Source organism: Moschus berezovskii, chromosome 7, assembly GCF_049115385.1.
Source record: "Moschus berezovskii isolate FMDL1 chromosome 7, NW_MosBer_1.0, whole genome shotgun sequence".
In the NCBI taxonomy this organism is placed as follows: Eukaryota; Metazoa; Chordata; class Mammalia; order Artiodactyla; family Moschidae; genus Moschus; species Moschus berezovskii.
Genome location: NC_142466.1, coordinates 97,053,021 through 97,067,441, shown reverse-complemented (window position 1 = coordinate 97,067,441; position 14,421 = coordinate 97,053,021). Strand labels below are relative to the sequence as shown.

The 14,421-nt window shown below is 36.9% G+C and overlaps 1 protein-coding gene across 4 annotated transcripts in view; it reads left to right on the top strand.

The window, feature by feature from the left end:
• SPIN1 (spindlin 1) overlaps positions 1-14,022 on the top strand; it is an 81,809-nt gene extending 67,787 nt beyond the window's left edge. For all 4 annotated transcript variants that reach the window (XM_088838185.1, XM_055427528.2, XM_055427527.2 and 1 more), the window contains 3 exons: positions 1,360-1,613; positions 6,524-6,757; positions 10,469-14,022. In XM_088838185.1, the coding sequence (XP_088694311.1) occupies positions 1,360-1,613; positions 6,524-6,757; positions 10,469-10,668 (688 nt within the window). In that variant the 3' untranslated portion in view covers positions 10,669-14,022. The remainder of the gene's footprint in view (positions 1-1,359; positions 1,614-6,523; positions 6,758-10,468) is intronic.
• The last annotated feature ends 399 nt before the right edge of the window (positions 14,023-14,421 follow it).

Here is a 14,421-nt window from a genome sequence, read left to right as displayed (position 1 = left end):
ATTCAGGATGTTATTCTCAGCTTATGGCCTCAGTGCATGGTTCTGCCTTTCCTGGGAGGCCTTTTGGCTGTGTGTGTTCATAGCCTTAAGTGCTGGGGCAGACACAGCATCTTCTGGTCTCATGGTCTCACAATCCTGTATGTAATCCTTTGAATCCTTTTACAGTCTGACTGGAGGAGTTTTCCTTCTGAGATGTTCCTCAAATGGTGTTCCCTCTCTTGCTTAGGTAAAGGATTGTGTCAACTGATTATAGGCCTTATTAAGGCAGCTTTAATGGTTTGCTGTATAACCTGTTTTCTCTGTTTCACAAACCCACTAAGTTTACCAAGCTGATCTACTTCAAATATATACAATTGTAATTTTAAATATTACATCCTATAATAAATTGCTTGTTTTTTTAAGGTACATTTGTATTTGTGCCATTTATTCACCACTTTTATGGTTTACCACATGAGAGCTTTATGCCTATAAAAGTGAGGCAGAAGAGCAACTTTTTCTGCCCTCTAAATTTTTTCATTCTTGGCATATAGCAGCATCCATGTGCCAGCATGGCTTTGGCCTTCAACTTGCGTTCAAGCCAAGTCTTGTCCCTTGTCTTTGGATTGCTCCATGAAATGAAGGTTTTTTTTCCCCTGACATCAAGAGCCAGGTGTATTATTTGTAAACATTGTATGTAGGTTTTTCAATTGTTTGTAACTGATGTATGTCACTTGAATAATTTTCAATAGTACATTATTTGCTACAGATTTAAGGGTTGAAGGTTATGTGCTTTCTAGAGAAGTAATGATGGTATAAATGTATGAATGTAAGCCAGCCTGGACTTAGTTTAAGAAAAAGTTAAATGTCTAGTTTATTCTTACTGTTTAAGCCAGTGGGAATAAAGTTATGTGGGCATAAGAATGGTTGAAATTGAATAGTTACACATTTCGTTTTGACCAGAAATGGATTTCTGTTTCATAAAGCCATATGCACACGCAGTTATTTCATGTAGTCAGCCCTTGTCTTTCTTTGATTAATTTGGATAACTGAAAGTTTATTGAATTGAAAGAAACTCAGAAAGCTGAAAAACTGATGCTTTATTTTAGGGCTTAGTTGCTACGGGCTAGTCCTGTGTTTTTCTGCCTCCACACTTAAGGTGCACAGGGAGCTCCTATTGCTTGAAATGGGCCCCCTGTGAGCCACTGCTGCAAGGCTGTGGGACTGGGAGATGGCTGGCTGGAGCCACCTGAACCCTGGGTGTGGCAGCGTTAGCCAGCACAGGGATCATTTCTGATGAGAGCGTGCTAGCTAGCAGTAGTTGTGTTGGTCGGAGTGCATACTTTGAGAAGATACCTTACGTGTGTATATGTGTGAATGCAGAAAACATCGGAGCAGTGTGGGACCAAGCAAACCTGTTTCCCAGCCTCGGCGGAACATCGTAGGCTGCAGGATTCAGCATGGGTGGAAGGAGGGGAATGGCCCTGTCACCCAGTGGAAAGGAACCGTTCTGGACCAGGTGCCTGTAAACCCTTCTTTGTATCTTATAAAATACGATGGATTTGACTGTGTTTATGGACTAGAACTTAATAAAGATGAAAGAGTTTCTGCGCTTGAAGTCCTCCCTGATAGAGTTGGTAAGTTCTCTTTACTATTTGTGCATTATATGCTTTAAAAAGGATTTCTGAAATGGATGCTTTTTGATTATTTGCATTACTGGTATTTGTCTTTTTAGTGGAGAGTAAGCAGTTCTGATACATACTTAAATCAGTCACCTAAGACCATGAAAACTGCTGAGCCGATGTCCTGAAACCACAGTTCAAAGGAACTGTGAGGGATATAAAGATGTATAAAATTGTTGTCTAAGAAGTTGACAGTCTAATAATTTCTAATATGATTATTTCCCACATTTTGCTCCCAGTTTATCTGGACTCTGATGGGTAAGAGTGTTTCTCATTAGCTCAAATATTCAGTGTACTTATTTCATCATATAATAGCTAAGAAAACTTTCATGTGTTTAATTTAGAATCTTTTAGGTGAAGTGTATCTTTCATTGTGTATTATTACAAAAGTGATCATTGCACTTTCAGCCAAAATTTAAGCAACCAATGCATGTGAATTTTATTACATTTTTAAGGGTTTGTTTTGCAAGGTTTGTGAGAAATGAATGGCTTTTTCTCTCTTTTTTTTTAATGACAGCCTCAGTTTATATACACAAATGGTCATAGGAGCTATGAATGACTTTAAATGTCATATGAATCAGTTTTGCCTTGTATACCTTAGGCATAATGACTGGTTTTATTTTTCAGAATAAAATAAAATAGGTTTTATTTTTAAGATCAATAGAATACTCCCAAATTAATGTTCCTTTCTTCAGAGTATTTGCATTTTTACAGTGATGCTGCTGTTGCCTGAATCTGGTTTATGTTTTTGTAATTGTCCTTTAAAAGCCTATATTTTTACAAATATAGCTTCAGCAGTTCTGTACTTGGAGGACAGAATTTTGGAATCAGATTGTCAAGGGAAGAAGCTTACCCAGTCCCCTGTCCCTTTGTTCCTGGACAATGCTTCCCCATCAGGTTAAGTTTAGCAGAGCAGCAAGTTACTTTTTAATCTTCGCTTTAGATAGCAGGTGTTGTCTTTACTCATCCTGTATAAATATAGTTCCGTTTTCACAGAAGTCTTTCTTTAAATTTGTGTTTTTAACTACAGGTAACTAATTGTGTAATAGTAAATCTTTGGCATTTTAAACTTTATCTCTTTTAAGTGTGACTGAACACATTGTTCCTTGCGAGGCATGTCCTCTTTCCTCTTGATCTTGAGAGCAGACCATTTCCCACATTAGAAACTAACATGGAAGAATCTTCCCTTCAGGGCTTAAAAAATATCCTCACCTTTATATCAATTATTTGTGCTCATTAATTATCATAATTCTTTTTCTGACCCCTTCAAGGGCAAGACTGCTAGTTTATTTGAGATTTTACTGTATTCTGCCACATGACCTGTGTTAGTTCTTTTGTCATCATAGAGCAGAAAAAACTTAGCTTGATTTATAAAAAAAGCAGTGATTTTTACCAAACCAAGATATCCAGAGATATATGAGTGTCTCTGGTGATGAGATTTAAGATTTTCTTAATGTTTTTTTTTCTAGTTCTGGGCATTTCAGTTTACATCAATAGACATAGATTGCTTTTGTAAGCAGAAAAACAATTTTCAAAAGGAAATCCAAAGGCCTATGTGCAAACCAGCAGTGTTATATGCCTAATATAATTATTAGTTAATTATAGTATTCCCTGTGATACTTCATTCTGAAAAGTTATTTGGACTTCATTTATATTCCGTGTAGAAAGAAAATGGTTTTTCCTAATTTGCTGTAGGCAATACATTTAAGTTAGTTTTGTTTTCCTTAACTTTAGCTAAAGGTGAGAGAAAGGGACATCACAGAGTTCTGACTCCCAGAGCGTGGTCTGGGGACTGTTGAGGTTCCCTGAAGCATATTCACGTGCCTTATGAGATCAAAATTCATAATAATCTTTAGGTGTAATTTGCCTTTATCACTCTCATCCTTTCACAGTTACATACTGAGGTTTCCGAAGATCTGCATAGCTCAGTGAATATATTTTTGATATGAGCAGTGCATGATGTTACCAAATCATGTATTGGTGAAAGATCCATTCAAAGACCAACAGGTTTTTTTGGTGGTTGTGGTAAAAACACAAAACATTAAATTTACTACCATAACTGTTTTCAAGTGTACAGTTCAGAGGTGTTAAGTATATTCACATTGTCATGGAATACATTTCCACATGTTTTTATTTTGCAGTTCTTTCCCCATTAAACAACTCATTTTCCCCCTCCCACCAGCTCCCCTGTACCCCCCATCCTGTTTCTGTGAATTTGATAACTTTAGGTATATCATAAGTAGAATCATGTTGTATTGCTTTTTTGTGACTGGATTCTTTCCCTTAGCATAGCATCCTTAAGGTTCATTCATGTTGTAGCACGTGACAGGATTTCCTTCCTTTCTAAGGCTGAGTAATATTCCATTGTATGTGTATACCACATTTTTTCCCCATTCATCCCTGGTTGGACTCTTGGTGGGTTCCTTCTACCATGGCTATTGTGAAAAGTGCTGCTGTGACATGGATGTACAAATATCTCTTCAAACCCTGTTTTCAGTTCTTTTGGGCATTTACCATGAAGTGGTAGTAATTTTTGTTTAATTTTTTGAGGTGCCTGTATACATACCGTTTTTCCATAGTGTTCATTAACATTTTACAGTCCCACCAACAGTGCATAAGGATTTCAACTTCTCATCCTCACCAACATTTGTTATTTTCTGTTGGTTTTGATTTGAATTTTTTTTTTGATGATTAGTGATGCTGCTGCTGCTCAGTCACTTCAGTCGTGTCCGACTCTGTGTGACCGCATAGACAGCAGCCCACCAGGCTCCCCCATCCCTGGGATTCTCCAGGCAAGAACACTGGAGTGGGTTGCCATTTCCTTCTCCTAAGCATCTTTTAATATGCTTTTTGACCATTCATATGTCATCTTTGCAGAAATACCTATTCCTTTGCCCACATTTTTTATTGGGTTATTTCAATTTGTTTTGTTTGTTGCAGAGTTATAGGAATTCTTTATGTATTCTGCAGACGAATTTTAATTTAGTATTTTGACAGAAGTTTATTGATAATGATTTCAGGTTCTACAGTGCAATTAACCTTTAAGGAAAGCCAAGACTTGCTGAGTTTTGATGTGATATCAGAGAAGAATATCTAGATTTATTTGAAAAAACTAATAAAATACTCTTTTTCAGCAGCATATCTTTGTGATTTTACATGTCAACTAAAAGTGCATGCAAAAAGGTTGAATATTGAAACAGATATGAGTCTAGCTGCTTGTTTCTAAAGCTAGATATATATTAAAATATATAAAAAATAGTTATTTTTCCTTAAAAATGTATTTCTGTGGGTGTCTTAAAATATCTTTAGGTACATCATTTATAATTTCTAAGATAGTTGATGCTGATATTTATCATTCATAGAAACAAATGCTCAGAAATTTTAGGAGTCCTGGGATCAGAAAGTTTGATATCTTCTGGTTTGGAGAAACTGGTGGGATTTTGCTTTAGTGTTGTGCAACAGAGAATCTATTATTTTTGGTAATTATTGCACATGTAAACAAAACTACCATTTGTGTTTAGAGTGTCTTTCTGATAAAATTGAATAGCAGTATCTTTAAACAAAAATAAAAGCCCTCATGAATGAGATAGAAGTGCCTTTTTTTCCTTAAAGAATTATCTGAAATATGAAGAATGGAAAAATCTTAACATCAATCAGTTCAGTTAAGTAGCTCAGTCGTGTCCGACTCTTTGCGACCCCATGAATCACAGCACGCCAGGCCTCCCTGTCCATCACCAACTCCAATATAGGCTCCTCCATAATTTTCTCAGTATTAAAAAAGAAAAGAAGCTTGTCATTTTTCACCGGTGTTCCTAATGACAATCTAGAACAACCTGCTTTTCCTCTGAAATAATTAATTCACACAGCAAATGTTGAACCCCTGTGATCATAGTATTGAAAATAAGATGGGAAAGGCCTCTGCTGTCATCACTGTGCAGTCTAAAAGCAAGTAAACAAACGTGTAAAACAAGATGATTATGGACAGTGGTGAATGTCTTTAAGAAATAAAACTCAGGTGACTGAGCAGCGGGGCGCTTTTCATAACATGGTCCTGGAGAGCCTCAGGACCTGGAGAGCCTCATGGTCCTGGAGAGCCTCAGGATACCTGCTCAGGAAGAGCCAGCACCTGAGGATGTGGGGTCCATGGTCAGCCCAAGGGCATCCCAGAAAAAGTTGCCTGTGCTGCTGATGTGCAGGCAGTAGGAAGAAGGTCACAGAACAGGAGGGCAGAGGACCAGCAGGGAATGATGGCTGAGGGGCTTTGGCTCTGGAGACACGCTTTGTTATTCAGATTATGAAAAGAAAATGCTGGAGTATTTTAAGCAAATAATCAACATAATCAGGTGTAACTGCCACAAATACCACTCTGATTACTGTAAAAAATAGATTGTAGGGGCAAGAGTAAAAACCTATGCCTTGAAGGTTAATATTTTGATTTTAATAAATGACCATTTTGTAAATAAACAAATGTAAAGGGAAAGTGGGTAAAAGTTATATAGGGACAATACTAATTTTGAAACTCTTCTGTAAGTCTATAATTATTAATAATTTAAAAATAATTATTAAATTGTAACCAAAATACTTTATACCTTGAATAAACAACTAAAAGTTATAATTAAGTACAGTACCAAGAGCAGATGAATTCAGAGAAAAACAGATTCTGTCAGTAACATGACTTGGGGCATAGTAATTCCATGGTATCCATCCTGGGCTGCGTCAGTAATATGAGTTTGGTGGTTGTCCTTTGTACAGCCCGCCACATGATTCTGTAGCCTGGTAGTGTACTTCAGAATCATTTCTTTAAGTAAGCTCAGTCTTCACAGTGCGTATTTTGTAAACAGTTGTTTGCTTTTTTTTGTCCCTAGCAACATCTCGAATCAGTGATGCACACCTAGCCGACACAATGATTGGCAAAGCAGTGGAGCACATGTTTGAGACAGAGGATGGCTCTAAAGACGAGTGGAGGGGAATGGTCTTAGCTCGCGCCCCTATCATGAACACATGGTTTTACATCACCTATGAGAAAGATCCTGTCTTATACATGTACCAGCTCTTAGATGATTATAAAGAAGGCGACCTTCGCATTATGCCCGATTCTAGTAAGTATAAATTGACAGCTTTTACTTTTGATACTTCAAAAGGAATTTGAATTTCAAAACAAGGTCTTTGATGAATTCTTATGGAGATACATTTAAAAATTTTAATTATTAGGGGTAAGTGATCGTTTTAGGTAGGTTGTAAAATTATTCACCCTCTTGCCAAGAATATTTTCCTCTCCCTGTTCTGAACTTTGGATTTTTATATGAATGGCATATCTAATATGGGGTCCTTTGTAACTGGCTTCTTTCACTCAGCTTAGTGTTTTCCAGACTCACCCATGTTGTACTGTGTGTCCATACTTCATTTCTTTTAATGCCCAAATACAACTCCATTGGATAGATGTATTTTGTTTATTCATTCATCTCTGAGCTTTCGAATCTAGGCATCCTGGTGGTAGTAAAATGATACCTCATTGTGATTTTGTTTTTCATATTTTTGATGACTGAAATTGTCAAGTATCTCTTCATGTGTTACGGGCCTTTGGTTTGTCTTGTTTGGAGAAATCTACTCATGGCCTTGGCCTGTCGTTTCAGTTATATTGTCTTTTTGTTACTGAGTTGGAGTCAGTAGTCTAGGTACAAGTCTCTTGTCAGATACATGACTTGCAGATACTTTTTCTTATTCTCAGAGTTTTTACTTTCTTGATAGCCTTCTTTGAAGTACAAAAGTTTTTAATTTTATGACATCCAAGTTGTCTATTTTTCCTTCTGTTGCTCATGCTTTTGGAGTCATATCTAATAATCCCTTGCCAAATCCAAGGTTATAAAGATTTACCTCATGTCTTCCAGAAGCCTCGTATATGTTGGTCTTTAACTCTTACTTGGCTCTTTGATACATTTTGAGTTAATTTTTGTTTGTGAAGTGATGTCAGGTCCAACTTCTTCATTTAGAATCAAGAAGTGTGAATCTTCCTCCTTTTCTTTCAGAATTGTTTTGGCTGTTCTTTGCAATTTCATATAAATTTTAGAATCAGCTTGTTGATTTCTGCAAAGAAGTCAGCTGAGATTGTGTTAGGTATTGTGTTGAATCTCTCGGTCAGTTTGGCATGAGAGTATTGCCATCTTAACAATGTTAAGCTATTGACCCATGAGCGTGGGATGTTTTTTCCATTCATTGATTTTTTTTTTTCTGTGAATAATGTTTTGTAGTTTTCTAAGTTTTGCACTTTTTAAATGTATTCCTAAGTATTTCATTCTTTTTGATGCTGTTGTGACTAGAATTATTTTCTTAATTTCACATTTAGGTGAGCCTTTATTTTAACTACTCAATAGCTTTTCCTCAAACACATGAAGTCTTGGCCTTAGATGTGGCTGATAGATAATGGATATATTAGCAGTGTGATATCCTCTCTTCGTTTTTGTGTCTTTTTTTTTAAGCTCTCCCTCTGAACATGCTGCTCAGTGAACCCACTCATGGTCACCTGGCCCCGACTTCTGCCTTCTTAGAGGTTTTTTTTTTTTTTTTTAGTTTGTGTGTATTTGTTATAAATGTATAACGGAAACTATATAGGCAAGAATTTAGGGGTGAGAGCATTCCTTAAAAGCTTTTCTCCAACCTGTATGAAATTTTTAACGTTTTTGTAGAGAAATGTCTAAAACAGGTACTGTTGACTTGATGATAGAAAGTATGGGGTCATTTGCACATCACCCATTACCTGTACCGATCATGTCTTTATCCTCTCACTTCTTTCTTTTGAGTGGTATGCAAGTTTATTTGCTGTTAGAATCCGTGATGAGGTTCCGATACAAAGAGCTCTGTGGTGGCCTTTGTTTGAGTCTCTTGCTTCTTCATTCATGGTTACTATAAAACGTATGGCAGTCATGTATATGGGATTTCTTCATCCACATGAGATGCCGTGGAAGCGTGGTGTAGTATGATGCTGCTACTTGAAGAAGAGTTCAGCTTAGATTTCCTCTTTACTCCTCCAGAACTGATAACATGCTCATGTGGATTGTTTGTATTATGTGAGATCAGAATTGCAGGTTCCGGATTATATCATTCAGTGAGAGAATTTATTATAATCACAGAGCAAACTGCTGTTAATGTAAATACAAGATATGGTCCAGGCCAAGATACATGTGGAAATTAAAAGGCGCACTGCTAACTAGTGTGTCAGGTTGACTGGCATAAGCATGGACAACCAGGATACCTGGTCGTCCTACTTGAAGGCTCTCTGTCGCTCCATAGGAAAGAGTTTGAGTTACTCGGGACCTGTAAGGGGTTTCTTAAAATAGAAATGTAACTGCCTAGCGCCATCCCCTTGCCAACCCCCTGTCCCCTTTGTCCATTGTTTCTTTGTTGTTGACAGTGATAATCTGCTCTCATTTTTATGTGTTTTCCTAGAATTTACAGAGTTCTTGTTAGGTCATAGGGTGAGCAATGTATTTCAACACTCAGATTTTCTTAGGGACTTTTAAAAAAAGTTCAGGTGCCCCATCCATCCTCTGAGATTCAGTTGAGTTCACCTAGCACCTGTTTTTATAGCATGAGAAATCTCTCTTATTTTGAAACTGGGTTAGGAGGACCATGTGTAATGAAATGAAGTTGAGGGAAAAAAGCTTCAAGAAGTCCCAAGATAAGGCAGGGATTCTTAGGCATTTTAAGTGTGTAGTACATTCTCAGTAATTGCAGTAGGCATTGTCTGCTTTAAAATCATTTCAGAGTAAAGCAAGACTTTGTTTCACTAAAAGGAATTAGATTTATTATTTGGCTGCATCAGGTCTTAGTTGTGGCATGCGAGACCTTCCTTGTGAAATGTGCAGGCTTCTCTCTGGTTGAGGTGTGCAAGCTCCAGAGCCTGTGGTCTCTAGTTGCAGCACCCATGGGCTTTAGTTGGCCTATGACTTGCAGGATCTTTGTTACCCGACCAGAGATCAAACCCGCATCCCCTGCATTGGAAGGAGGATTCTCAACCACTGGACCACCAGGGAAATCACCAATGCAGACTTATTTTTAAGAAGTTATAAAACACAACAACATTGTAAATCAACAAACACAACATTGTAAATCAACAAACACAACATTGTAAATCAACTGTATGTCAATAAAAATTTTTTTTTTAAAGGAGATATTATTATAGTTGACAACTGAACAACTTCGGGGTTGAGGCGGGGAACTGATCCCTCTGGGCAGTTGAAAATTTGCATATAACTTATGGGCAGCCCTTCATTTCTGTGGTTCCTCTGTATCCATGGATTCAAGCAATTGCAGATCTGTTTCCTGTTGGAAAAAATCCCGGTATAAGTGGACCCATACAGTTCAAACTCCTGTAGTTCAAGGGTGAACGGTATTTAGTTTTTTCTTGACCTTTTCCTTCATTTAGTCCTTATTACTTCATTAGGTAGTTATATCTATAATTAAATATGAGCCAGAGGAATTTCTGGTTATGATTTTTGAAATTGTTTACATATCTAGATTTTTGTAAATAAAGTTTTATTGGCACACAGCCATACCATTCATTTATGTGTCATCTGTGGCTATTTTCACACAAAGAGATATAGCTGAGTAGTTGGTACAGAGATCATATGGCTTCAAGCCTGAAATATTTATTGTTTGGCCATTGAAGAAAAAGTTTGCTGACTCTTGGTCTAGAAAATCAAGATTGACTGCAGGATATTAAAAACATTTTTAAAAATTATTAAAATACGTGAGTTGGTGTGTATCTAAAAACTGACTCTAAATTCTTCTTTATCTCCCCCCTTTAAATACAGATGATTCACCTCCAGCAGAAAGGGAACCGGGAGAAGTTGTGGACAGCCTGGTGGGCAAACAAGTGGAATATGCCAAAGAAGATGGCTCTAAAAGGACTGGCATGGTCATTCATCAAGTAGAAGCCAAACCGTCTGTCTATTTCATCAAGTTTGATGATGATTTCCATATTTATGTCTACGATTTGGTGAAAACATCCTAGATGTCATCACGAACTTTACCAAATTTGTGGAACTATTAAATGTATAATTTGTAGACATAAAGACTTGATTGCTTTCCAGTTTAATGAAAGCTTAAATGTCCCTGCGAACCCACAATCTCTGCCAGCAGAACTGGTTTTGTTCTGAATCGTACAGATTTATGTGAACACAAAGCATTTTGTGTAAGGAACTCCTTCCTCTTAAAAGAAGTCTGTCTGTTTGGAAGGGAGTTACAGGCAAGTCTGGTAAAAGTTAAGCTAGTATCATGTCATTTAAAACTGTAATAGATCTTATCCACTTTCCCCTTCACCCTTAACACTTATTCTGCTGCCACAATGCAAGCATAGTTTGGTTGCATTTTTGTTACTGCCTTTTTTTTTTTAGATATATATGTATGTATATCTCTACCTATCTATATCTGTGTGTGTACATATATAATATATATATACACACACACACAGATCTGTGTATACACACACACACACACACACACACACTTCATTGGCAGTTCTTTGTGGATTGAGATAGGAGTTAAATAATTTTCTCCAGTTTAACAGGAGTGCTTGACTTTATATCACTGCTGTTTATTTAAAAATTAAATCTGGGCACAGGAAGAACATGGGGACATTCAGCTTATGTTGAAAGTCAGAAGTTCAGAGCACCATTTCAATCCAGAGGCTTTAAATTGTAAATTCAAACATGAATCACTTGCGGATGTTTAATGACCCACATTAGAATTTACAAAACAATTAGAAATCTAGGTAAAAGACTGCCTTTAATTCTAAGCTTTGTACATTTTTTGTTTACATTTTTTTTTTTAATCTTAAATACTTCTTTAAAGCAAAGCCCAGGTACTTGGTCCACATTGTGTCATACAAGTGTATTTTGGATAATGCATTTGGTCCACTATTTGTACAAATTAGTACTAGTCTGGGTTTTAGTACTTGGATTTAAAAGGCAACAGTATATCAGTGGTTTATGTGTATTTGGTAAGTTCCTGGAAGAACATAGTACTTTTATATTAGAAATGTAATAATGGCATTGTTGTCTTTACCAAGTTCTTGCGGATCCCTTTGTTATTATTACTGTTATTACTGGTGTATGATTATGGTCAGAAGGCTTCTCCCCCTCGACTTTCCCCCCCTCAAAGAATGTCTCGACAATTAACAGCTTAAATTCCTGACACCTTTTTTGGTGCTGTGTACTCTTGATCATGGTGTGCTGTTAATGTGGATTCATTTCATTTGGTGGGTCCCGCCACATCAGGGTCGGTCACCTGCACTGGCTTGTGGGTGCGACTGATAGCAGCCCTTAGCCGTTGAAACCTTCCCTGCAAGGCTGTTTGAACTAAAATAGAACTGCAAAAGTGGTTCTTTTAGCAGCAAAACATCAGCCTATCACTATGTTTTGGATGATCCCTGGCAGTTTGAAAGCTGGCTGGGAGAAAGATGGTTTGTGAAACCAGTCTTGTAGAGGTTGAAAATCTTACCTAAGATTTGGACAGAAAGCTTAAATACATAGGCTGGCGATCAAACACCAGGTCTGTGTGACCCCTCTCATAGCTGTTCTTGATGTTAAAGAGATGATTTAGTTTCAAGGCCATGCTGTACGTGGTTTGTCTGATGCCCATTTTTGCTTTCAGGAAGGCTTTGCCTTGTTGTGCTGGTATATGGTGACCTTGTGTACCATGTAAATCCAGCACCCTGGTTCTCTGCAGTGTGCCCTCACCCAGGGTGGTCAGGGGTGAGCTTCTCCATGCAGTGAGTACCTAGGTCTAGGTGTTCCTTCTGTGGTTGAAGCAAGTGTCACGCTACAGATCTGTCGTCTGTTCTGCTGGTGGCTCTTGTAAGGGTTCCTGCATGTGACTCTCAAGGCTGAGCCCAGCTTCCCGAGTCCAAGTGGACACGGATGGCCAAGAGAGTGAGTTGTCCAGTGTGCACTGCATGAATAGGACACAGTGACTGTAGGCTGAAAAACAAAGTCCTTTGGTGGTATTCCTGAGGGTTGGATCAGTTGAACCATTTCTTGCATTACTTAATGACTTGCATTGTGGTTTTTCTGCAAGTACCTTTAGCAACTTTTAATATACCACATGATCTGCCACTCTCTAGATAAATGTGACATGTGATTTGTTATCATTATTTTAATCATTGTTCCATTTATTGCCTTTAGAGTTGAAGGAAGGGGAAGGGGATTTATGTTGTTGTTTTTCCCCCCTTTTTTTTTTTTCATTCTTTTTCTTTTGGTGGCTTAAACCACACTTCCTGATGCCGTGACTAACTCTGCTTCCCAGCTGAGTATTTCAGGCTTCATTTAGGCTCATGTTTCAGATCTGCATGCATTGCTTGCATTTTCCTGGTATCGGAATGTTGGTTCCTTGTTCTAGGAATACAACATTAATTTCCAAAATTATCATGGGACTTGTGACAACACAAGACATGAATCTCTGTATAAAATGTATTGGCCTTTCTCATTGACCTGCTATAGTATTATTGTGTCGTGTGTGTGCGTGTGTGATGTCTGGCTGCCATGTAAAGCTTCAAAGGAAGACCTTAAAAGCAGACCATCCTTTTTTGCATGCTCTATTCTAAGTAGAATGTTCAATGTAACTAACTAAAATTGCATGTTAAATATATTTAGGTTTTTTGTTTTCTATCTTTGTTTTTATTTGTTTTCAGTTTCTGTATATTTGCTTAACTGTGCTGTTTTAGTGGTTGTAGGATATAAATGCACTGGTGAAGCAAATGTAGTGCCAACAGAAGGTGATTTTTCCCGTTGTGTATGTCTTGCAGCATTTGAAGGGACTGTGCATTCTTAAAACAATCACAGTTGGCTTCTAAACCAGATTTCATTTCTATTATTGTTTTACGTGCCAAACCCCGAAGTGCATTGGGCTTGAATCTCTGAACGCCGTGGACCCATTAGAAGACTGTTTTGATTGTCACAAATTGTAGTGCCTGAAAACATTATTAAGCTGATTGTCTTAAAAAAAGAAAGTTCTCCAAAGACAAAACAGGAATAATTATTATAACAGAAAACAATTATGGTTGAAATGTCTGTGGTTCCTTGGAAATGCTGCGCTTTTTGTATTTTCCATCATTAGTGCAGTTGAACGAATGTGTATAGTTCAGAGGTCTTCGTGTTCGCATTTTAAAATTAGGTAAATGACCTCATCTTTCAAGCTTGAATTCATTTTTAATTTTAATTTTATTTTATACAATGTGTAGACAGTTCCCTGTTCTCTGCATTTAGAAGTATAAACAATATAAAGCTGTTAATTCTGTAAGTAATTTTTATAATTATGATGTAACTCTATCCTATCCTTAAAACATTTAAAATAAACCCTTTATGTGCAACTTTTGACTGCAAATTTTGTGCTTATGAGCAGACTGCAATGTCTTCAACCTGCTTCTGTGAAAAGATTTTTTGAAGTTTTATTTGAAGATTTTAAGTAACTTTTTCACCTCTTTTCACCAATGTAAATGTCAGGTATTCATATAGGAAAAAAAGAAGTAGAAGTTTTATTTGAATGATAATTAATACTACCTGAAAAGAAAAGGGGCAATAATCAGTAGCCTCAATATTTTATATGGTCCAAAGTATTAAACTTTGTGATTAGCAATTAATAAGAAGTTTCAGTTTATCATAAAATTTTAAACTTAAAAAGAATTGTTTTAAATAGGATTAAATAATGTGTTTTATACTTTCATATCTTTTCTTGCTATTAATTGCATATTGTTTTTATTAATACTTAA